The 26,358-nt window shown below is 42.0% G+C and overlaps 1 protein-coding gene across 4 annotated transcripts in view; it reads right to left on the bottom strand.

Annotated features, from left to right (window-relative positions):
• The window catches only part of COL4A6 (collagen type IV alpha 6 chain), a 272,827-nt gene that overhangs the window by 139,471 nt on the left and 106,998 nt on the right, over positions 1 to 26,358 (bottom strand). For all 4 annotated transcript variants that reach the window (XM_045068260.1, XM_045068263.1, XM_045068262.1 and 1 more), the window contains exon 3: positions 11,369 to 11,452. In XM_045068260.1, the coding sequence (XP_044924195.1) occupies positions 11,369 to 11,452 (84 nt within the window). The remainder of the gene's footprint in view (positions 1 to 11,368; positions 11,453 to 26,358) is intronic.

The raw sequence follows: 26,358 nt of genomic DNA, 5'->3' as shown, positions 1-26,358 counted from the left end.
AGCATAAAGACAAATTGCCAAGGTACTCTGTAGATATCTCCACTGACCACATTTCCAACTTTGTCTTAAGGGAAACAATGGCTTCCTTCTTTCATGGTTCCCAAGTCCTACCTTTCACTCATAACTCCTGTAACAAAATGTGTCAAGTAGGAAACAGAAGCTCTTTCAGAACCCACTGAGTTGGCCTTTCTCCCTAGGCCCTGCAGTGACAGCAGGAGCTCTTAGTCTCCCATGGAGAAAAGCATCACATAGTCTCCTCTGTAATCAAGACAAGGGTCACCTCAGTGCTGTGGACTCCACTTGGTTTGGGGATGAATTTCCTCATTTGGGATCAGTAGGGACTCACCAGTGGAGATACTCATTTCCAAGGAGTTAGAGGAATGTAAGGGGGAAAGGAGCTAGCCCCATCTTCCAGGTCATTAAAAAAAAATGAAAAGGTGATACATTCATCTAAAACTCTAAATCTAAACATCTAAACATCTAAAACTAAAACTAAAAGTCTCCTCGTTATCCAATCACTGTTTTTAGGTGAATGTCGATGTGTGTCTGTGTGTGTGTATTCAAGGCTGGAGAGAATCAATGGAAGAAACATAGGATCTGAGCAGCAGGAAAGGATGCACACTTTCCTTTCTGTGGTGTCAAGGGAGCTGGGATATGCCACTTAATCTCTAAAAATGGGGAGCATTCTACCTGTCTCATGTCTTCCTACTCCAATCTGCCCTGTACGACCCCCACCAAACTAATGCTCCTAAAGAAACTTTTTTTGGTCATAATATTTTAAAAAATATTTTGTTTAATCACTCTAGCCCATACCAATATCTCCTTTTGAGGACTTGTGCTCTGCCTTTCAGACTTCAATTGGATGCAGTGTCTTGGAGTGCATGTGTGTGCATGCACGCATGCACTCGTGCACACACATGTGGTGTGTGTGTGTGTGTGTGTGTGTGTGTAGCCTCTCCAAATAGAGGTCTGGTCCTTGTAATATGTTTTCATTCCTCACAGTGTCTGCACCAATGTTTAGCCCCCAGAGTGCTTTCTTAAATCATGTCTAATGGGCTCGAACCTCACACAACACAATGAGAAAAACAAAATACAGAACATAGTCTGGGACCTTGATCTCTATAAATAAAGGTGGCCATTAAATAAATGGTCATGTGCCCCATTTGTTAAAAGAAAAGCTCTTTTGAATAGATGACAATGAAGCAAACTTCTGCAAAGCATTGCACATTTTTTTATCCCCCATCAACTTCTACTATAGCTTAAGAGAGATGCCATGCAATTAATTTTCTTAAATAGTCTGGGAAGGCTTCCATTAATGCAAGTCTTCTCAGAATAGACACCAAATGACTTCTCTGACATATACTTGGGAATTTCATCTACACATATTTCCAACTCCATTGCAGTGAACTGCCCTACAATGAGTGGTCTACATAGAGGGAGAGCCAGGGAAGTGATAGGCAGAGGGAGAAGCAGGATTGATGCAGGGCTTGATCTCAGGATCCTGAGATCATGACCTGAGCTGAATACAGACCCAGGCATCCCCTCTTTAGCTTTTAAAAGCCAGGAATACGAGGAAAATATTTTAAAACCCAGACGAGGATTAAACAGATGCTATACATACAGTCAGGAGTTACTTCTCACCAAGGCAGGGGAAGGACTATGAATTTATTGGTATCTGGTTTACATCTTAGCTGATTCTCTCCCCCACAATTGTCCCTGCTTTCACCACAGTTACAACCCACGTGAGCTCATCTGGTTATGGTCATGGGATGAAGAGGCCATTTGGCATTGCAGAAAACACACTAGGGGGTGGGTGGGATACTTGTTTCAAATCTCAGCAATGCCACTTACAAGGGACCTTGGTAAAGTCTTTTAACCTCTCTGAAGCTGTTTCTTCCACAAGTCTTCCTATTTAAAATGAGGGCAAGAGCTTTTAGAGGTAAGCTGGGAAAGCCTTTTATAAACTATGATAAGCCACTTGGGGTTCAAATCCAACCTTCTAGGCTTGAAATTTTATGATTTTTACATTTCATTACTGTCTCACTTCTCCCAGCTCCTAAGATTCCCATTGATTTGTTTTATGTAAGGTTGCCAATGTGAAGCTCTAAATTTGATGACATGGCCATTCTATAGGGAAAAAGCAAAAGATTTCAAGAAGTTCTTTTGCTCTGTTTGTGGGTCCCCATCTATTCTAAGTATGGTCTGGGTCAGTGGCCTCCAAATCTTTCTGATTGCCTACCTTTTTTCAGGGAAAAAATAATTTGAGCATGCTTCCTCTCTTCCAGTCTGCCCCTGTATCTCTCTTTATATATGTAATACACACAATACGATATATCATTAATAATTATTGAAATTATATACATATCCTACTCTACATATATATAATGAAACACATAAGATACAGAAAATGTAAAAAGATGAAGTAAATCTCATGTATCTCATGTCAAATGTCCTGTCATGATGGCTTCAATTATATTATTAATGAATATTTCAAGGCACAATATACATTTGGACATGCATTTAGAACAAGAGTTTTCATTACTGAGAATGGGTATAAATCCATATTTCATATAGTCTTCTTGATTATTCTTGCATTACTTTTTTGCCACCTTGTCGGGTCGATTGTTGTGGTTTTTTACCTTATAATGAAGCTGATGGAAAAGCTCAGTCTAGGAGTGTGAGTGCTGCCATTTTAATATGCTCACATTATAAGTTTTATCTTCAAGACATGGTTTATTTGTAGGAATCTTTTTAAGCCATTTATCCATTTTGTGAGGGCTACTGTAGCTAGAGAATATAATCTATAAATCCACTTAACTGGGCCCAAGGAAATAGTGACAACTCTGATATAGATATGGGGGAAAAATGTGAGGACCCCAGCATCACCCCTCCTGTCTTTGGGCTCCCATTCTTCCCTCAGAATGCCTCATGGGACATATGCAACGGGAAAGCCAAAGACAGACCCACTGGATGCGGGTGCCTGGGATAGTATGTGCACCACATATTAGACAGACTCCACAATAGCAGTAATAATGGCTAATGCTCACATGGTACTTAGTCGTAAGCACTTTACATTAAGTTAAATAATTCAATCCAAATCTGAATTGTTTTCTAGACTTTCTCAATTTAATTGGGGGAATTGTAGTATTTTTTTCTTTTAATACTGCCAATGGATTCACTTGTGTGCGTGGTGCTACACCCCCCCCCTAGTTTTGGAGCCTACTGATCCAGGCTCTGAGGGTACAAATCTCTAGATAAGTGGGTAAGCTTCTGTAAAGTACATCTCAGCAACTCTTTCTGACATCCTGTTGCTGTAGGCTGATGGAACAGCTCTGCCAATGCACGGTGTTCACTGCAATTTGCCAGTAAGGAACAAGACTTTGAATATATCACGTAATTTTTTCAAGATTTTATTTATTTACTTGAGAGATAGAGAGAGAGAGAGAGAGAGAACAAGCCAGGGGAAGGGCAGAGAAGCAGATTTCTCACTGAGCAGGGAGCCCAATGTGGAACTCAATCCCAGGACTCTGGAATCATGACCTGAGCTGAAGGCAGACACTTCACCAACTGAGCCACCCAGGCATGCTATCCCATAATGCTTTTAAACAAATCCTAAGTTTTAATATCCTGCATGACAACATGCCTGTTGATAGATGACCAAAAATGGACTAGTGACACAGGAAGTGATCCCAGGCAACTTGAAAGCAGAGGGGAAGAAGTGGGTGAGGATGCCATGGTGGGACAGTGGGAAGGAGGGATGGAGAGCTGGAAATGCCAGAGCAAGAGGCAGGGAAGAATGGATGGCCAAAGGAGGAAGTTAGGAAAGGGGTAACCAGATGGCAAGGGAAGATGATCGCAGACTCTATGAGAAGACAGTATGTCACATACTGGCATGCGGGACGCTCACCCATGTCTTGACAGCCAATGTCTCTGACGTATGGGTCAGCGAGCCAATCCCAGGAAAACCAAGAGGTCTCTAGAGATCTGCACACAGAACACTTCCCCACGGAAGTAGGGGGGAACTGTTTCCTTTCATCGGAATGGTGGATGTAATGTATTCAAGCAGTGCGAGGCTCAAACAATGCTTAGCCTAAAGAGTGGGTCTGTGAAGCTGGAACTACGGGAAGAAAGAACTCCTAGGCAGGGCAGCCTCAGCTGTGAGAAGCTCCCAGCATCGGGAGTAAAAGGCCACAGCAATTGATTTACATCTGGGCAACTGCCCAGACACAACTCCAAAGGGTCAGACACCATCAGCCATTGCTTTCCATATCTCCCTGCAACACTAGAAAGCATAAGACACTCTGGCAGCAGGGGACTGTCAAGGTGCAGTGTGGTAACAGTGTCTTAGTTGATCAGAGCTGGTGGGCCATTTGAGATTACCCAGCACAAAACCCTCATTTTACCTCATTTTACCCTGAGAGGGGAAAGCATCAGCCCAAAGTCATCCAGTCAGCAAAACTCTGGCCTGCTGCCTGGGTCTCTGGATATCTAAAGTGGAACTCTTGATGTCACTGCTGCGTATTATCTCCTCCTCTGGCTTCTTGGCTCCTAACAGAAGCCTCCCTCATTAATGTGGATAAATCCCACACTGCCCCCAAACGATCAAAGAATGGATTAAGATCACCACAAACATCTACTGGGCTATGACTGCACCTTGATTTGGTGCAGAGACACTAAATTTTAACCTTATCATCAATTATCCTGCACTTAAATAATCATAGTATACTGAATTCCACAGAGAATTTTAATTTTTTCCTTTTTTTTTTTCAACCTCCCTCCCTTAGGATCACCTGATGGCTACTTCCCTGCTCAAAGGCTGTTCCTTTCCTCCCACGAGGGGAGAGGAACAAGGGAAACTCAAGACCATTAACTTTGCAAAAAGCTAAGAGGCCTGGTGGGGAGGAGAGTGCAATCACTGTCAAAAAGAAAGCCTGTGATTACCTTTGACTCACAATTTTTCAAGAACAGCCTCATCTTCGAGGAAGAACTCATCGCTATAGGAACCAGAGTGTGGGGAAGTAGAGGGGTGTTGCTTATAGCTAATAGGAACTAGAAACAATATGGAAATGACTGCCCCGGCCCTTGCCTTTTAGCAGAAGAGAGTCCCTCCAAGACAGTGGACTCTCATCTAATCCAGGGTGTGGAGAGTAGGGCTGGACCCCTACCCATCCCAATTGGTTGGTCAGTTGGTCAGTCCTTTACAAAACAGTTGGTAGTGCCTACTGCCCCCACAGAATCTAAAAAGACCCAGCCTCTGCCCTTTAGGAGTTCCTAAGCTAGTGGAGAGTGGACAAGTCGGTAGCTTGCTATGATTCAGCACAAGAGGAATAGCAAGGAGATAAGCTCAGCCTTGCAGATCACAGAAAGCTCCACAAGGAGGTGAAACCTGTGTTCGGTTTTAAAGGATGGGTAAACAGAAGCAAGCCAGCAGAGACAGGGTAGAGCCAGTGGAAGGAGAGTACATGGAGATGGAGCAGCAGGTATAAAACCTGGAATCCTATTAAATAACAGCAGGTTCTGTGAACTGTAAGGAGTTCAGTTCAGGCGTCTGGTTTGGTTTGGTTTTCTGGAGGAGGAGGCTCCTGGTGGTGAGAGCTATTGTGGGAGAGGCAGTCAAGCCCTAGGCCACAGAGGACTTCCTAAGGCTACTGGAGCTAAGATTTTATTGTGAGATCTACCGGGAGCCACTGAAGGATTTTGAGCAAGAGTTTTAGGATCATATTTATATTCTGGAAAGATTATGACAGCAGAATGGCACATGGCTGGGAAAGACTGAGACTAGCAATTGGAGGACCAGTCTGGGGGCTCAGAGGGTAATTCAGGGAAGACATTATATGGCCCTGCATTGGACAAATAGGTATGGATAAAAGTGGATGGATTTGGGCTTTGTTTCAGAAGATAAACGGACAGGATGTGATGATGACCTGGAGGTGATGGTAGATAAAGTTTTCTGTCTTGAGCAATAAAGTAGTGGCATTTGCTGAGATAGAGGAGATGGCTAAGACTTAGGAAGGGACACGTCTGGTGGGAGGTGATAGTGGAATTCTGTATGAGACATGGTTGTGGTGCCAGTAAAATCCAAGCAGAGATGGTCAATAAGAAATTGACCATGCCAGGGGTGCCTGGGTGTCTCAGTTGGTTAAATATCTGCCTTCAGCTCAGGTCATGATCTCAGGGTCCTGGGATTAAGCCCTGCATCGGGCTCCCTGCTCATCAGGGGGGTCTGCTTCTCCTTCTCCATCTTCCCGCTTATTCTTTCTCTCTCTCTTTCTCCCTGCCAAATAAATAAATACAATCTTTTTAAATAATAATAATAATAATAATAATAATAATAATAAAGAAGTTGAATAAGCTGACCTGAAGCTAAGGAAAAAGGTCTGAGCTAAAGATAGAGATTTAATATTTATCATCGAATCGGTGGCAGCAGAAATTGCTGGCATCTATGAAACCACCCTCTCCTAGGAAGAGGAGATGTAGCAGAGAAGCAGGATGAGGACAAAACCCTGGGGAGTCCTAATCATAGTAGGAGAAACACAAGGAGAGAACTTCATGAAATCCAAGGGAACAGAGCATTTCAGGAAGGAAGGAAGTGTCTCGTGCAGCAGAGAGGCAATGGAAGATAAAGAATGAAACATGTCCATTGGATCTGGCAACGGTTACTGGGGACTGGTGCTTGCAAGGCTAGCCTGCAGAGGGCCGACGGGTGGTTGGGCAATGAAGGCAAGAGATTTGCCCATACACAGGCAACTGGAGCAAGGTCCGGCCACCCAAGGAGTTCATGTGCAACATAAGCTTTGGCAGAGGATAAGGACATTGGGGTGTGCATGGTAGCAGTCAGTCAGGGTAAGGTTGTGGGGTTGGGTGGGTGCACAGGGAAAAAGGGAAAGATGTCCACCAAAATGGCCCAGATCAGGAGCCAGTGGAAAGGCCTCTGGGTAGCTATGGCACCAGTCTTCTGACACAGGGAACGCCAGCTGTTTGCAGGAGGAGAGTCAAACAAAGCCAAACCAAAGGAAATCAAACCCAAAAACAAAAGTAGTGGTCAATGCATCTGGGCCTGGAATTCATGGGAAACACACAGTTTTTGACAGAGAAGCAGCAGGAAGCAGGCAGCAGATGAGGAGATAAAAAACCTGGGGTGTTTCACATGAAACTCTCTAGCTAGGACACAGAGGTAAAACAGGGACAAACAGCCTTGACGGGGGAGGAGGGGAATCCCAGTATTCCCTATAGTTTGGGATTACCTGTGATAATCCTTTAGGTGGCAGGCATAATTAGGAGCTCACCGTGCTATATATAAACGCCAGCCAAAACACCTCGAAAATGCGGGAAAAGTCTGAAATCATATTAAGGAATACAGCAGGCTTGGAATAAAACACACAGTCCCACCAGCTCCCAGCTCAAGCACACACCAATGCAGTACAATGCAGAGAAACCTGCAAATCCAGTAGGGAAAGATGGGAAAAGGTGGATATATTTTGTTTGATCTAATGCTACCACTCCCCCATCTAAATACAGGGAAAAAAAAAAACAACTCCAAGAATGGTTTTCCCAGGTAATAAAAGATCTCCCCCCGCCCTGAAAGAAAACTGAAAGTCAAATCATAAGTCCAAATTTCAATGTCCAAGGGAAAAAAAGAAACCCTTTCTTTAACATTAGCAGGTATGTTTTCTTTTAAAGTTGACATTTGCTTAAAGAAGGCTAAGCAAGTTTCCCTATGGACAGGCTAGTGAGCTTGGCCAAGACACTTCCTTGTGGCATACAGATAATATGGACCCTGGGAGAAGGTGCTTTGGAAAGTACCAAAGCAGTGCACCAATGCCAGGCAAAGGCTTTTTACCAGGCAGGGCAAACTGTCAAGAAAGCAGTTCGAGAGTGCTTAAACCAGAAAAGGGTTGGATTGCCATTGTGCAGGAGTATTAGGTGTTTTGTAAATGTCCTAGTCAGTTCAAGAGGACTTTGGCAAAGGAAAAGTACACACTGCCCAGCAAACTATGTACTGGATGTTTCCCCGAGGCAGGAGGCAGCCCCGCCAATGGCTGCGGCATATCTCAGGGGTGACCCAGCGTTCCATTCCTCTCCCAGCTCACAGAGCTCGAAGGGAACAGCTTGAAATCCAAATGGGGCCCGCTGCTCAGCTAAGGAAAACAGTCTCAAATCTTTCTGACATCTGCACAAAAGGGATACTGAGGGGCTGCCCTGCAGGGTCAACAGAGCTGGAGTCAGTTTAAACAATCCTGCTTGGCCCTGGGAACTCAGGAGGGTAGGGAGAGTGACTCAAAGGGACTTGGTGGCCCAGGCGGCACCCAGCATCTGCATTCATAAGGTCTGCCCCACATGCGCTGGCCCCCTGATCTATATGGGAAATAGGACATCCCCGGTCTTGACTTGTGAATCACAGCTTGGTCTGGATCAGTAACCTGGACAAATGTTCCCAGCAACCACAGACTTCACAAATAAGCTCCAGGACTGTGTTTAACTGTGCAGGCTCGGAACCTTTTAAATATTGAGAAAAAAACAATCAGTGCGGTGATACTCTCTTTTTCTCAGTTCCACAGCCCTTCAACCACCCATGTTTTCAACGAAGAAGACAGGCTAGGGCTCCATATGTTTGGAAACCAAATGAGAGCTCCTTACTTAGGAAATCCACTGGCTTCTATCTTTAAAGATCAAAATCTCAGCCAGAGGTCAAACAATGTGGTTACCTTCAGCATGTTTGTCTGGTGTGGGACTAAGGTCTGTTCAGATGTATAAATAAATTTCCTACTTTTAAAGGCTCTGAACCCCAACCAGCAGCCTGGATCTACTTTTGAGTTCCTGGGTGGCAGGGTCTGACCGATGCCTCCTATCACCTACAACCTGCCAGGAAATGCTTTTCTGCATCAAACTGCAAATCTCACAAGTTTCCACCTGGGCCATTTTTATTTATGGTATCTTTGTAGAGGAAAGATAAGTTGGTCAGAATCACTCATTATGAAAGTGGACAGAGGACATGTCCAGAAAATTCACAGAAAAAATACAGATGCTCCATGAATATGGGAAAAGACACTTGTAGTCTGGCAATTGGGAAGATTTCCACCCAAATTAGCAAAAGTATTAAATGTTGGCAAGGGTGTAGACACGTGGGCACTCCTGTACAATGCTGATGGGAGTGTAAATCGGAGTATTTTGGGGTAAGTGAGCACTAGCTTTGAGAATTAAAAATCTTTATTACCTTGTATCTGGAAATTCTGATCCTATATGCACAAGAAGGTCTGTTTAAGGATTTCCACTGGGGCACTGCCACTTTTTAAAACAGCAAACGTTTGGAAACAACCTAAGATGTTCATCAAAAGAGGAACGAATGGACGGATTAAACTATGGGGGAGAGAAAAAGCTCTTAAGGACATATTAAATGGCTTTAAAAAAAAAACAGAACAAGACACAATATATGATTGTATTTCAGGGAAAAAAACAGAAAATGTCACTTTTTATTCATATTTCTACAGGTCTCTGATAATATACAAGAAAAGACCAGAAAGACAACAGGGGGTCTGGAATCTCAAAGGAGACTTCTTAACCTCTATCGTTTACATGTTGTTTAAGAATGTATTCATATATTTGTTATAGAAGCATCTTTTTTTCTAAAGCGTTTCCTGGTTAAAGATTAGAGGCAGAGGCATGTGCCTCGGTGGCTACAGTGAACATGACTTCTCTGGGAGGCAACAGTGGGTAAAAGTAAATAGGCAAGAAATCAAAGGACCCAGGTAATAGTCTGAATCTGTCATCAATTTGCTATGTGACCCCGGGAAGTTATTTTCCTTCTCAGAGTCTGCTTTCTCTGTACAATCAGTGGTTAAGATGAGAAGCTCCCTAAGATATGTCTCTTTCTGATATTTTATGATTCTCTAAGTCTACTCCTTTAACGTATAATGGGTCTGGTCACTTTTGATGAGGAGATGGCTTTTTCTCTTCCTTCAAATTCTGGTGTAGTTTGATATTTCACTTTACTCTAAATGGAAGATAATGAAAGAGAAGGTGGAGTGGCCACTCTGTTCCCTGTTTGGCCATGTTTTTGAGGGTCTGGTTGACCAATTACGCTCCCTCCCTTTGACAGTCTAAGCTCTTAGGCTTGTTTGAATGTGATCAGAGTGCAGACACAAAGCTGTAAGTCAGAAGATCTGAATTCACGGGGTGGCCATAAATCCCAGGGACATAGATTATATTTCATTTTGTAAAAATGAACCCCCTTGAATACCTTTTTTTCCCCTGAGTTACACTAAAGATGTCAGTTTATTTTGTGAGAGTCAGGGGTACAAATCAGCTGGGCAACCCTTCCCATATGCATATACAAGGGCTAATGGAAACGCTCTGTTAACACATGGTGCTCACTGTGATTTACCAATAAGGACCAAAACACAGAGTTATTTCCCATAATGTTTTTAAACAAATCCTATATTTTAACATAAGATCTATAAATCATTCTTTATGGGCAGTCACCCGAATTTCTGGACTTTAAGGCTACCCTGGAAACTCTTTTTCCAAAACTTTCATTTATTTATTTATTTTTTAATTTGAAAGATTTTATTTATTTACTTGACAGAGAAAGATACAGCGAGAGAGGGAACACAAGCGGGGGAGTGGGAGAGGGAGATGCAGGCCTCCTGTGGAGCAGGGAGCCCGATAGGGGCGATAGGGGGCCCAATCCCAGGACCCAAGCTGAAGGCAGATGCTCAACGAACTGAGGCACTCAGGTGCCCCAAGGCTTTCATTTGTTTATTTGTCAGAGAGAGAGATAGAGAGAGAGAGAAAGCATAAGCAGGGAATGGCAGGCAGAGGGAGAAGCGAGCCCCTTGCTGAGCAAGGAGCCCAACATAGGACTCGGTCCCAGGACCCTGAGGTCATACCTGAGCCGAAGGGAGATGCTTAACAGACTGAGCCACCCAGGCATCCCAAGGAAACTCCTGACTTCTGACCAGTCCCATCCCAGTAGATAACAACTGGACCACTTGTTACCCAGAGGGAAGAACTGAGTGGCTAATGAGGAGCTATGAAAATGCATGTCTATCTACAAACATAATCTGGTTCTTCACAACCTAATTGGCTTTTGGAAGTACTCCAGATGAAACCTTGAGGGAAGGTTGGCATTAAGTCAACAAAGGAAACCTCTTTCTGATCTCGCAGAGACCTTGACCAATTTAGTTCTGCCTCTCATCTGGTTAGCAAAGATCCTTCCAGCTGGTCCTCACCACTTGGCTTATTCCATGAAGTCACAAGAGTGGATTCTAAGCAGTTTAAGTCTAAAGAAAGCACACACGCACACGCACACACACATCAGATCAAAACTCCCTTGACTGTGTGTCTTTCAGCAATGGAAGAAGCCACTTACTCTGGATCCTTTCTCAGGAAAGCATATACAGCCACCGCTGCAGTCTTGGCCCCCACATGGCTTTCCATAGGACTTCTTCTCTCCCTATTTAAAAAAAGAGAGAGAGGAAAAAAAAATTAGTAAGCCAGGCGCACCAAGAAACAATGTAGCCCCAGGGAACCTGACCCTTAGCCACACTCCTCCGAACAAATATGTTCAGAGCGGCTTAATCACCTCAATTGATGGTGTCGTGAGTCACACTGAACTTGTGTATTTGGTGTTCAGGGAGAAGGCAGTAACTGTAGAGAACTTGAGAGAAATTCAAGTGTTAGAACGTGATGATAGACGAAAATGGCCACCTTGTACCCTGTTCTCAGAATTATTTTCCTCAGGCTCACTTTCAACATATCATTCAAACTTTACAGTAACATCCCTGTGCCCCAGTTAGTCAGATTCAAATGTTTCAGTTGGTATTGAACAATATACCCTCAATTGGTCAACTTCCTTTTTTTCTTATCTGCTTGATGATGATGAAGATGAGTACTAGCTGAATTTTTACAAAGCCCCTGTGTGACCTGACCTGTATTGACCTCTCTAACCTCATCTCTTCCCCCTCTCCCTGGCTCGCTCTGCTTCAATCACACTGGTATTTCTCTGTATAAAAACTTAAGCTTGTTCCTGCTTCAGGGCCTTTGCCCTTGCTGCTACTTCTGCCTGGAATGTTCTTCCCCTAGAAGTTTTGTTTTGTTTTGTTTTGTTTTGTTTTTATTGCTGGCCTCTTTTTAATCATCCAGGTCATAGTTCAATTGTCTAGTCTCAGAGAGACCTTTCCTGACTACTCAACCTAAGGCAGTCCCCAGTTCCTTCCCATCATATCACTGTGTTCTCCTTTCAACATTAAACATTCTTCCCCCCCACTAGAATGTAAGCTCCATGTAAGTAGAGGCCTTATCTAAATTGTCAATGTTATATTCCCAATGTCGAAGAGAGCAGATGGCACAAAGAGTGTTTTGATGACTGTCTGAGTGGAGCTGGGATTTGAACCCCGGTCTAACTAACTCTAAAGCCTTGACCTTAACACTTATACCTTAGAGTTTTCTAAGTTCTCTGTCTCCCAGAGTCTCAAAGCAAGGGCTCAAAAATAAGGACTCTCCATTCTGACCCTATCTACCCTATCTACCTGGAGGGGAGGAGAAGCAAAACATAAATTCCAACTATTATCTATAACAAGAACTTGATCTCTGGGATGGATTTAGTATCACCCAATTTTTTGTTTAATGTTGAGTGTTCTTTTTTTTTTCCCTCAAAAGAGAAAGGCATATTTATGAGCCCTGCGTTGTACTTAAACATTCTTGCCTCTTTGTACTGTGAGTCTTTTCCTAATTTCCAGGGAGCACTGTGAATTTCTCAGATGGTCTCTTATCTCTTTAGACATTCCCACAACACTTTATCACCACAACATAGTGGTAGCAGAGCTCTGACACAGTATTGCTGTTTTAGATTTCAAACACCTTCTTGATATGAGATATTTTATCGCTTATATGCCTTTGACATGGTAAGTGTTACTGTACACTTTCCAGTTTGCCTTCCATTTTATGGTATACAGGACAGGCAAATTCCATAAGGGTGAGATCAAGAGGTGCTGTGGGAGGAAGAAGTGGTTGGGGGGGGGGGTTGGCAACAGGCCAGCACCAAATTCAACCTTCACTCATGCTGTCACCCTTGTCTCCTGCCAAGTACTATATTTCTTGGGGGTAACAGATAATCTGCAGTTGCTTCTACACATATTTCTGTATTTTCTGAGCTGTCTTCAGCGAGCATATATAATTAGTAATGAGAAAAACAATTATGTTACTGAATGATACAAGTTATCCCCCTTCAAGGGAGAGGACACAACAGGCATGGCCAGAGTTGTTTGGATATCCGTTTGTATCTCTGGCTTACTTCCAAACAATGCGTTTTGGGTGTCCTACAAAATGTGTCGGTCACGAACCCAACATTTCCAGATCACTCGTATGGAGCAAGAGAGCTGGATAAGACAGGGGATAAAATCCCATGCAAAGTAGCTGGGCAAAAATGGAAGGAACAGAAGCTAAGGTTTCTTGGGAACTTGGCAGAACAAGGAGGCAAAGACACCCAGCTAACAGACAGGAAGCCATCACGTCCCTTGGTCACAGAGGGAAGTAACTAGAGAAGCCCCACTGGCCACAAGGCAATTTCCGGCCATTCTGGCCCTGGTCAGTTCTCCCAGGAGTCTTCAATTACAGTGAGGGCGGGAGGAATGAAAGGAGTGGCTTCCAGGGAACACTACAGGACCAGGCTCTAAGGAAGTTTCTTCCTTCTCCTGGCTTGTCTGGGGATCCTTCAACCCCTGCTCTACCGGGCCACATCCCTCATGTCATTCCCATCCTGGAATGCTCTCTGCTTCCTCTCCAAACCCAACCCCTTCCCTACATCCACCGAAAATTTGAACTGCAAAGGCACTGAGAGGTTATCCAATACAGTCCTTCTTCAGTCTACCTGTTTTTTTTTAACTATATGTATTTATTGTTCTTTCTTGCTATCCTGAAAAGAAATTCATCAGAATCAGTGATAATAAAGATGTAAACCGTACTTTCAAAAGCACATATTATGACATAACTGTCTTGCAAAGCAGAAACGAAAGGCATTTATAATGCAACAATATGTATTCTCATCTATAAATGCTCATACATAACTATGTTAGAAAATGTGAAGGTGTCAGAGGCTAGCAGCTCAGTGCAGGGTCACCATGAATGGGATAGCCTGCTAAAGTAGAATGACCCTGGGATGTGGTATCAATGACTCAAGCACCATGAATGCAGTTGCTATCCCCATGCTAATAATGCATAGTAAAGTTCTGGGGGAAAAAAAAAAAAGCTTAATATTTCCTCTATTTTTGGGGAAGTTTTACTTAAAAATGAAGCCATGAAAAAAAAAATTCAACTTGAGATGTAAAATGGGGTTATGTTCTAGGCTCAGATAATTATAAACAGAGTTCTCACATACATGAATGTCTAGAAGTCTTCTAAAGCTCGGGCAAGATACAAGACAATTTTTTTTAAGATTTTATTTTTTTATTTATTTGAGAGAGAGAGATCACAAGTAGGCAGAGAGGCAGGCAGAGAGAGAGGGGCAAGCAGGCTCCCCGCTGAGCAGAAAGCCTGACGCAGGGCTCGATCCCAGGACCCTGAGATCACGACCTGAGCCGAAGGCAGAGGCTTAACCCCCTGAGCCACGCAGGTGCCCTACAAGACAATTCTTCATAGTGTGCAGAACACCTGCCATTCCTGGCTCCTACCGAAGAGCCACCTCCTAATTATTTTCACAACCCAAACTGACCTCACAATTTGCAAAATACCTCCTAGGGGTAGGGTACTTCTGGTAAGAAGTCTAATCCACATCATTAATTTTCCGGATAAGAACCATGAAGGAAAGAACTTTGGTCCAGGTCACACTGTTAGCAAGTGAAGCCTCACACTTCCCTTGCAACTCCACATTCTTCCTGCTATTCCATACCTCTCAAGGCCAAGTTCAAGTTCCATTTCTTCCATGGGCACTCTAGCTCAGCAAAATGACTCAGCAGGCCCACCCACTGAGCAAGTGTCACGTGTCGCTTCCTGACAGTACTTGCAATGTTTCCGAGGTTGCATGGTTGAGTGTCTTGTTTCCTCAACCGAACAATAATGTTGATAAGGAAAGGTCAATCTATTTTACCTCTTTGTATATTCCCACAGCTTTAAGAGGGATGACCTATCTTCTAGCCATTACTTTTTTTTTTTAAGATTTATTTGACGGAGAGAGAGAAATCACAAGTAGGCAGAGAGGCAAGCAGAGAGAGAGAGAGGAGGAAGCAGGCTCCCCGCAGAGCAGAGAGCCCGATGTGGGGCTCGATCCCAGGACCCTGAGATCCTGACCTGAGCCGAAGGCAGAGGCTTTAACCCACTGAGCCACCCAGGCGCCCCATGTTCTAGCCATTACTTGAGGCAGTGTGCCTTGAATAAGCATATAAATTCTGGAGTCAATCTGTAGAGGCTTAAATCCCAGCATAGTTGGGACTAACCTGAGACAAGTGACTTAAAATGTCAAATGGAGATGGCAACAATATCTACCGTCTAGGGGTTGATTGGAAGATTAAGTAAGATAAAGCATGCAAAGCGCAGTGCCTGGCTCATGGTAAGCATTTAGCATCAGCTATTATTATTACGTGGATTTTAGCTATGCCACACTCTTCGGCATAACACCCTGGCCTCTCCTGGAGCTGAGAGTCAGTGGGATGGGACGATATGTCCATGCCAGTTTGTCTATGGCTGATATCCACTCAGCTTGGTTAGGACATCCATTTGGATTTGTTGATGTCTGCATATAATTGATCATACAGTATTTTTAATAGCATCAGTATCTATCTATCACCAGTATCACATCTATTCATTTGCTGATGCTGGTTCCTGTGTCCAAAATGCCTTCCCTGCCCCGTTTTCACATTTATCACAAACCAAACTTCTACAGATTCTTCAAAACCCAGCTCAAACACCATAGTCTTGGTGAAGAACTGCGCACCCCCCCCAACCCCGTCCTTCTCCCAGCATCAATTTTTCCCTCTCAGCGATTTTGGGCAGAAGTTCTTACTCCCTCCCCTCTGCTAATGGTGATTTGCCATATTTGACTCAATCTGTTTGGTTCTACCATCAGACTGGAAAGAGAACTCTGTTTTTCTCTTCTCTGTGGCCCTTGTACAAGCTGGTACTCAGTAAAGGGTTGTGAAATAATTTCTCTCAGGATAACAGAGTTCCCAGTGTTAGACCGGCTCCGCTTGGGATTCTCCTTCCCCTTTGGTTTACTGAAATACATCCTGATTTACATCACAGTGTCCCTTTCAGAAGCCAACTGGTTTTTCCTGGCATTGCCAGTGCTTTCAGTCAGGAGTGGTGGCAGGGATGAAAATGACACACAAGCTAACCCAGGAAGCAAGAGATTTAATGTAAGAATGGAAAAGCAGCTTAGCTGAAGTGAATGAATAGTTGGCAAAAGTGAGTTATTCTTTTTCTTATTTTTTTAATTTTAATTTTTAAAAAGTTTTTATTTATTTGAGAGAGAGAGCACAAGCAGGGGGAGTGGCAGGCAGAGGGAAAGGGAGAAGCAGGCTTCCTGCTGAGTGAGAAGCCTGATGCAGGGCTTGATTCCAGGACCCCAAGATCACGACATGAGCTGAATGCAGACGCTTAACCAACTGAGCCACCCAGGCACCCAAAAGTGAGTCATTTTTGTGAGCAATTCCTCCAGGAGCTTAGATCACAGAAAGCTGGCTGTACAACATTTTATTCTGACCATTCAGTCAACAAATATGTATTAAGCATCTACTCTGTGTTAGGTACCATGCTAGGCATGGGAGCTAGAGGTCGTATCATACAGCCACAAGTGAAACCAAATCCCTGCTCTCATGGTGTTTGCAATCCAGGGGGGAAGACAAAGAGAAAACAAAGCAGAGTAAGAAAGTCACAAAGTGTTGTAGTCAGGTTGTCACTTTATATAGGGAAGTCAGGGAAGGCTTTGGTCATACAGTAATTTTTTTTTTTTTAAGTTTGGGAGATAGTGAGGGACAGAGATCATGAGCCAGGGTGGGGGGGGTGATAGAGGGAGAAACAGACTCCCTACTGAGCAGGGAACCCAACATGGGGCTTGATCCCAGGACCCCAGGACCCCAAGATCATGACCTGAGCCAAAGTCAGCTGCTTAACTGACTGAGCCACCCAGGCGCTCTGATCTGGTAACTTCTGAGCAAAGAATAGTGTTTCTTCAAGCAGGGTCCTTGGGCCAGTGTCATTAGCTCTGGAAACCTGTTAGAAATGTAAACTACTGCCCCCTCCTAAACCTAATCAATCATAAACTTCAGAGTGGGGCCCAGCAACCTGTCTTTGGGTGATTCTGCTGTCTGGAAAGGTTTGAGGATCCCTGCTAGAGAAAATGAGGGAGGGAGCTAAGCAGTTAATCTGGGGTAAGAGCTTTCTAGGCCAAGGGAAGAGTAAGAACAAAGGCAGGAGATGAGAGAACATGCTCGATGTTTTGGTTGAGCATCAAGGAGGCCAGAGTGCTGGGATAGAGTAAAGGGAATAGAAATGATGATGAGGTCCATGATGTAGCAGAAGCCAGATTGTGAAAGATTTTAGAGGCCGTTGTAAGAACTCCGCCTTTGGAAACAAATGAGCAAAGGGGGAAACAAGAGAGGCAGAGAGACAAATCAAGAAAGAGACTTTCTCTTAACTCTAGAGAACAAACTGATGGTTCCCAGAGGGGAGGTAGGTGGGAGAATGGGGGAACTATGTGATGGGGATTAAGGAGGGCATTTGTCCTGATGAGCACAGGGTGATGTATGGAAGTGTTGTACTATATTGTACACCTGAAACTCATATTTCACTGTATATTCACTAACTGGAATATAAAGAAAAACTTAAAAAATGGTTTTGAGACAAGGAGTGACATCTCCTGTTGGAGGAGGAGCTTTGAGGGGGAAAGTCAAGAATTCTGTTTTTTAGGGCACCTGGGCAACTCAGTGAAGCATCTGACTTCAGCTCCGGTCATGATCTCAGGGTCCTGGGATAAAGCCCCAAGTCAGGCTCCCTGCTCAGTGGTGAGCCTGCTTCTCCTTCTCCCTTTACTCCCCACCCCATCCATTTGTGTGCTCTTTCTCTCAGATAAATAAAATATTAAAAAATACATTTGAGAATTCTGGTTTTGAGGTGTCTAGTAGACATTTAAGTGGAGGCACTGGATAGCTAGTAGATTCTGTAGGTCAGCTAGCTATGTAATCTGGAGTCCCAGGGAGAATGGCTAGCTTGAACTTGTATGTGTAGTACTTTGGTCAGTACAGACATGACTTTGTTGTAGTAACAAACCCCAAATCTCAGTGGTTTAAAACAGCTAAGGTTTATTTATTTATTTATTTTTTTCATGTCACGATTCAATGAGGGATAGTCAGGACTTCTTAGTGACTTTTTTTTTTTCCAGAAGTGACTTGGATTTTCAAGCTGTTTCTGTGTAGCAACTCCATTTCCTCAGATGCTAATACTTTCTCTGAGTTTCTCCCTACTGTGCTCATATTGCTGTTTGCAAGAACTAGATATGGTGGATAAGAGCATGGAATGTAGGAGAAAACAGAGATTATCTGGTGAGCACTGTCTCTGCCACCATTGGTATCTATATAAAGCCACAAGACTACATGATTCTACCAAGGGATAAAATGCAGGGAAAGAGTGAAAAACTGTGCTAAATTGTTGATAAGTCAAGTAAAATGCAGGATGAGAACATACCAGCAGATCTAACAATGTGGTAATCTGGACCACAGCAATTTCAGGAAGGAGAACCAAGGAAATATGGTAGTACTGCAAGGCAGCTCTAAGGGCCCACTTGAGATTAGCGGTCATGAACTTAACACCAGTTATCAACACTGTGAGGTTTTCCTTAGCCTTGTTCAGCCATGTGGGTACAGATACAGATTAGCAGAAGAATCAGGTGTAATCACAGCTGGGTTCTATTAGGTAAGAGCGATAAAGGACAAGAAAGGCAAGAAATTCAGCATTGTACAGAAGAAAGGAACTATGGTGGACCATAGAATCTGGGCTTCCTAAGGATGGAAGTGAACACAGGCAGGCAGTGGGTAAGAGGCAGTGAAAAGGTAGTAGAATCGATGGATTATGGATTCTAGCAAAGTTGAAGAAATTTGTGGGTTTTCAAGTTGTGACAAGATCTCGGAAGAAAGAAGAGGTGATGCCATGGAGGGGCTGGGGCCTATTACTACACTACATAGAACAAAATGAGATAGAATGGAATAGAATAAATTCTCTTTGAAGTAGCTCAGTAAATGGTCAAAATGGTTGCTCAATCCTGATTTCATACAATGTAAGAGAACTATTCTACTTTGATAACTTAAGGTTTCTTCAAATCACTTTTCACACCCAATCTCATCTGATTTCCTACCATGAGTCTAAAATGGATATTTCAGATGTGTAGGAACATATAACCATACACAATATTACAATGATTTCTTTATATCTTCAACTATCCTCCTAGACAGTTCTGTGGAGATTGAAGACTTTGGTTTATTCACCGTAAGGCAAATCAATTTAAAACCAACTCTAAGCCTCGATGTTGTGAACTATAAAATAGGGATAAAATTTTACTTTGTGGGGTTTCATGAGGTTAGAGATAACATCCCTAGCAAAATGCCTGGCATATCTAGTATACTCAACATATGTTAGCTGGTATTATTTACAGTTACAATATCTAGTACTATGCCTACCCGACCTAACAGGGGCCCACTCAGTGCTTGAGTGGGCGTCCGTTTCCTCATTTCCATACTTCCTCATTTTCAAGATGAGGAAATGGAGGCCCAGCTGTTAGTGACTTTCTCCATATTGGAAGGTCAGTGTCAGAGTTGGGCTAAAAACTCTGGTATCCTCACTCTCTGTCTCTTGTTTTTTTGTTTTTTTTGTTTTTGTTTTTTTTTTTAAAAAGATTTTATTTATTTATTTAATAGAGAGAAATCACAAGTAGATGGAGAGGCAGACAGAGAGAGAGAGGGGAAGCAGGCTCCCTGCTGAGCAGAGAGCCCGATGCGGGACTCGACCCTAGGACCCTGAGATCATGACCCGAGCCGAAGGCAGCGGCTTAACCCACTGAGCCACCCAGGTGCCCTGTTTTTTTGTTTTTGTTTTTGTTTTCCATCAGACCCATTGCCACTGGTTCCAGGAATTAGCCTGAAATTGAGAAGTCAGGAAAAGAAAGATCAAGGTCAAGAGAGTGGTGCCCTTTTTCTTCTTTTGCATTTTTTAAATCAACTTTGGTTTACTTACCTTACAATATTACTTGTGCCATTTCAATAATTTCTAAACAAGTTTTATATATGATTCTCATAAATCTTTTTGGAACATACAAATGAAGAATTTGTATATGTCCATTTTTTCAAGTGAAAAAACCCCACACAAACCTGAATCTCAGAGAGCTGGTGTCTCTTGTTGGTTAAATTACAAAGCAAAGACTCAAAGTCAGGGCTTCTCTTTTCAGTGCACAGCTAAACTTCTAAAAGGGAAAAGTGAAACAAGATATCAAGGTGCCATTTTAGCAGTTCAGGGCCCAGAAATCCAGAGAGACCTCTTACCTGGATCAGATCTATTCCTGGGGCCACATTCATGATAACAACTAGCGTTTTCCACTAAACCAGGCCCCTTTAGCATCCGTCTAGGTTTCCAAACCTCAGGCTAATAATACAGAGAGTTTGACTTTACTTTGAGCAATTTTAAAACAGAACCTGTTCACTGAAATTTATGCACATATGCACATTAAACCAAGCTGAGTCTTGTCCCATGTTTAATGTGCATTTGCTTTTTAAGAACAGCTCCCTTTGAGTTTATGAATGAAAGGCTCTGGAGAAAGAAGGAAGTAATCTGTGGAGCTGGCCCCTTACCAGGTGGAACTTGTCACCCACACTTTATTTTAAGGATGACGCTGATACCAGACATTACTGAGTAGTTCAGGAAGGCATTTCCCTCTGACATCTGTCTGTGTTCACACACATCCACAAACATAACTGATGAGAACAGGGGGTGGGGAGGAGAACAGCCATGCTAGATTTCACTTGGAAAAGCCCTAGCCAGCCAGAATGAACCAGGACCCATGAGTACGTACTGTTCAATGAGACCTTAAAATGAATTTGTTAAGCAAATGCTTAACACACAACTAGATGAAGTAAATGTTGCCCATAATATTCTTAAAGTAGATGCCTCCCTCTCCCTTGCCAGTAAGTACTTACTGAGCAACTATGAAAAAACAGCATTTCCTAGGGCCAGTCACTGGGAGCAGGTGAGGAATCTTTAAGCTTTAAGGCTGGAATGGGCCTAAGGATGAGAAGTTCCACAGTTCACATAGAGGGTGACTAGATTTAGCAAACAAAAATGCAGGCAGCTGAATTAAATTTGAATTTCAGAAAAACCAGGAAACACTTTTTATAACTGTGTCCCAAATTAGCATAAATATGTTTCATAAAATATTTGGGACACCCTTATATGAAAAACCCAACTGTTGTTTGAAAATTACATTGAACTCTGTCCTATTTTTAAATCTGGAAATCCTACCAGGGGCACATACATCACACACTTGTGTGACAAGTTTGGTTGTGAGGTGTGTTAAAGGAATTGCTATCAATAGTTAAAGTACAAACTCTGCAACTTACTTTTTAGAAAATTCAAAGGGTATTCGAGTTCCTGTAATTGGGTCACTCTTCCTCATTTGCATCCTAATATCCAATTAGGAAGGAAAGGTAGAGTTGTAACTGACAATGTGAGGATTAGATTTATTCATTTGCTCAACAAATATTTATTGAGTGTCAGGCACTGTGCTAGGTGGGGGGATATGATAATAGAATATGACTTGTATGGGAAAGCTCGTAGAACTTTATTCATAATAACTCCAAAGTGGAACGAGATCAAATATCCACCAACGGGTGAATGGATAAAAAAACTGTAGTATATTTGTACAATGGGACACTATTCAGGGGAAAGAAAAGAACCAACTATCAATACACGTAACTGCAGGGATGAATCTCACAGATATTAGAGAAGCCAGACACATAAGAGCACATTTAGTACAAGTCCACTTATACAAAGCTCTAAAACACAAAGCAAGTCCAAGAAAACCCAAATCATTACAGCAGTTACCTCTGTCATGTAGGGGGGTAGGAAGGTGACTCAGAGGTAAAAGGGTACTTTCTGGGGTGGCAGAAATGTTCTATATCTTGTTTGGAGTGATGTGTATGAGTGTACACATTTGTCAAAACTCATGAAAGTATATATTTTTAAACATGTTTAAAGATGTATTTATTTTTAGAAAGAGACAGTGTGTGCATTCATAGGCACACAAGCAAGGGGTGAGGGGCAGAGGGAGATGAAGAGAATCTCCAGCAGACTCCCTACTGAGTCTGGAGCCCTATGCCAGGCTCCATCTCACAACCCTGAGATCACAATCTGAGCCACAGTCAAGAGTCTGATGTTTAAGCAACAGAGCCAGCCAGGTGTCTGAAAGTATATGATTATAATCTGTACCTTTCATTGTTTGTAAACTATAACTCAGTTTAAAAAATCAATATAGTCCCTGCCATCAGGGTGCTTACATTCTCATATGGAATACAGATCAATTATACAAATATTTAAAGAGTAATAATTGTGAAAAGTATGATAGACAAACACATGGTACTGGGAAACTTTACAATATTTAAATTATTAAGACATAAACATCATTCCTTCATTTAACAAAGACTTATTGAATGTCTGCCTACTTTGTGCCAGGCACTGGATTATACCCGGGGAGTATACCATTCAATAAAATAGACTTTCTTCTTTGTTGTGTAATCTTGTAGAGGAGACAAACATTGGGTGAGTAAATGATAATCTTTTAATTAAAATTGTGCCATATGATACAAAGGGCACCAACAGAAGGACATGAGGGCATGTAACAGGGGCACTTGGCTTCCATGGTAGGATCAGCGAAGGTTTATCTAATGAAGTATAGTTTAACTGGGGTCTGAAGAATGAAGTGGCATAAACTAAGTCAATGGACGGGAGTGAGGCAGAGAATCTTCCAGGCAGAGGAGACAATATAGGCATACGCCCTGTGGTGAAAGAGAGCATGGCACATAGGGGAGATTTTAAAGAAAGCCAGAGTGACTGGAACAAGAACGTAGAGGGGGCAGTGACATGAGATGATGGTGTACAGGCAGGGAAATGCCTTCCCATGCAGAATCTCATTGGCAGTGTTAGGGAGGTTGACTTTTTATCCTCAGAACAGTAAGAAGTCACTGAATAATTTTAAGTAGAGAATAACTTGATCAGATTGATATTTGAGAAAAAATGTTCTAATGGCATAAAGGATAATGGACATGAGGGTTGGTAGTGGGGTGGGAGACCAATGGTGGTCTGAGCAAGGGTCATGGAGGTTGGATGGGGAGAAGTGAGTGGATCTAAGACGTACTTAAATAAGGGGGCATGGCCAGAAAGGGACAAGACTAGAACCAAGGCTTTCTTACACCAAATCCACTTCACTGATTTGAGGACAACCTTTAATGCACATCTGCTATAAATCAAGGCACCATGTTAGATGCTATGGAAAAAGACAAATATTTAGAAAATAATGCAATATTTACTGCACTCAAGGAACTTAAAACATAATGACAGAGATAACTGTAATCAAAAGAAGAAAGTGAGAAGTATAATTGGAAAAGGTAAAGAGATATTTTCTAGAACTTAGATGCTATGTTATATTCTGTATTCTCTCAAGAAACTTCAATAACTCCTTCTTACCTGAAAAGCTGTGAAATTCAAAATCCAGGTATGACCTTTAAGGGCCCTTCTAAGTCAGGCTCAACCTACCACTGCAGACCCACCTATCACCTCAAATATTCTACTCCTAGAGGTCTATTTATCAAAGGATCCATGTTTTTGGACTATTTTTCATATTCCATCCATTTATCTTGAAATTCTAGTCATATCCTTTTTTCCTCTTTCTTGTAACAATTTTATTGAGATATAATTCATATACGATACAGTCACACATCCTTTCTTAAATGTCACCTTCTCTCATTCCCAACAATAGCACAATTTTGTATGGTATTCATTGCCCACTCTAAGAGCTTTCCCTTTTGACTACTTCAGATGAATTGTGATGACAGTTTTTAAAATAATAATATGAAAGATTATTTTGAGTGGTTAGGCACTCAACAGTAGGCTGAGCCTGTTTCCTTGGCTGTGCAATACATGGTGAGGCTGCATGTCCTTCTACTTTTTATAAGCCTACTCTTGCTATTAGACTTTAGGTATACAGTGTCATGGGCTTTAGTGGCTTGGTCCAGAGCCTTATCATTCATTTATAATATGTCTTTAGGAAAATAATTCCAAGGATTTGAAAACAAAATCCTTTCGGGTTTATAACTGGGAGCCCAAGTTAGAACAGAAGAATTGATAAGCTCTCTAAGATTTGAACCTACAGAAATAGGAAGGATTGGGCCTTTCAGGACAGAGGCTGCATCTTGTTGGAAATATTCTGAAAGATCAACTCATCTGTTATAAAGCCCAAATGATCAAGGACACTGCCATTTCTGTATTTTGTATTAGGGGAAGGGAGTCTAACAAATGCCCAGCTAAGACCAACAGTAAGTCCGTGTGGAGTTCACCAGCAGTAGGAACTATGAGTAGGAGACAAATACAGGCTCTTTCCATAAAGATAATGTGTAGCTAGATATTTCACTTATGTCTCTAAGGCCCACTGGTGTTGATGAGGCTAAAGATGTTTTGCCTTGCTCAGAGATGAGGAAAGATGACATGGGGAGGAGGAACTGAACCAGGAAAAAAGAATGGCTTGTAGCAAATCCATCCTTCATGACTAGAAGGAAAATGAGAGGGAAACCCCCTCCCCGCAAACCCAGTAAGTAGCAGAAGACCAGGATCTCTGTCTTCATTTGCCAAGAACAGCATGTTACTTTTACCCAATTTTATGGCTGCAATTTTAAGCTGTAAATCCCTTCAGAAGCTAATTTTAATTTTGCTTGCAGGGTGAACAAGACAAACCAACTTGTCACGTATGCCTGCATTTCTAAAATTAGGAGAAACAGACCTAATCCCTTCTCATATGCAGAAAATAGAAACTAGCCAAGTAGTCTACTTGGTTGGTGGGAACAGACTTTAAAAAGAATCATGCTTTAAAAAAATACAGCAGTATATATCACAAGTGAAGTTCAAACTCCAGTTCAAACTTTTTGGCCTTAGCCAAAGCCCATAAGCAAAGGAGTGGTCTAGCATTTCTGTCTTTAATTCTATGTTTCATGGCTTTGAAACTCACCTACTTTTCTTTGCATTCTTTGCAACTTTGTTGCAGAATGAAGTGAAAAAGTGATTTTAGAAAGCTCATCTGTGGCCAAGCCTCAAGCACATTTTTGGTAATTCCTTTGAAATATACAAACTATCAAAGCTCACTGAAGAAGAAATAGATGATCTGACTAGTCCTATCTCGATTTATAAAATTTTGTGTTAGAAATCCCCCCACAAAGAAAATTCCTAGGCCAGATAGTCTCCTTGTTGATTTCTACCAAATGTTTAAGGAATAAATAATACCAGTTGTACACAAATTCTTCAGGAAAATTGAAACTCTTTTCACGAGTTTCTCTAACTCATTTTATGAGTCAAACATTACCATTGCAAAATATCTTTCAGGAGTACAGACACAAAATTTCTTACAATAATTTAGGAAAATTGAATCCAAAGATATATAAAAAAAACTATGGTACATTATGACCAAGTGCAATTTATCCCAGCAATGTTAGGTTAGTTTAACATTCAAAAATCAATCAGCATAATTCACCATTTCAGCAGACCAAAAAGGAAAAAGCAACATGATTATCTCATTAGATGCAGAGAAATGATTTGACAAAATTCAACATCTATTCCTAATAAAGATTCAAAGCAAAATAGAAAAAAATAAAGGGAACATCTTCAATCTGCTAAAGAGTTTCTTTGAAAGATCCTACATGTAGCATTATATCTTATGGTAGAAGCCTGAATGCTATCCATACTAAGATTGGGAGCAGGGGAAAGATACCCACATTTATAGTTCTATTCAACATTGTACTGCTGGTTCTAGCCAGTCTGATAAAGCATGGGAGGGAAAGGTGTCCAAATCTGGAAGGAAGATGTAAAACTTTCTTAATTCACAGATGACAATGTAAAAAATATATGACATCTACAAAAAAGCTACTAGAACAAATAAGTAAGGATAGCAATGCTTGATGATATAAGATCAATATAAAAAATAAATTAGATTATTTCTATATATTAACAACAATTGAAATTGAGATTAAAATATGATGATGAGAGCATCAAATGTATGAAAGAATTAGGGATAAATCTAACAAAATATGTGCAAAGCCTATACACTGAAAACTTAATTGCTGAGAA

This window comes from Mustela putorius, unplaced genomic scaffold (genome assembly GCF_011764305.1).
Source record: "Mustela putorius furo isolate JIRA1106 unplaced genomic scaffold, ASM1176430v1.1 tig00003901_pilon_pilon_pilon, whole genome shotgun sequence".
NCBI classification, from domain to species: Eukaryota; Metazoa; Chordata; class Mammalia; order Carnivora; family Mustelidae; genus Mustela; species Mustela putorius.
Note: the sequence above shows the minus strand (reverse complement) of the source record. Positions and strands in the feature narration are given on the sequence as shown.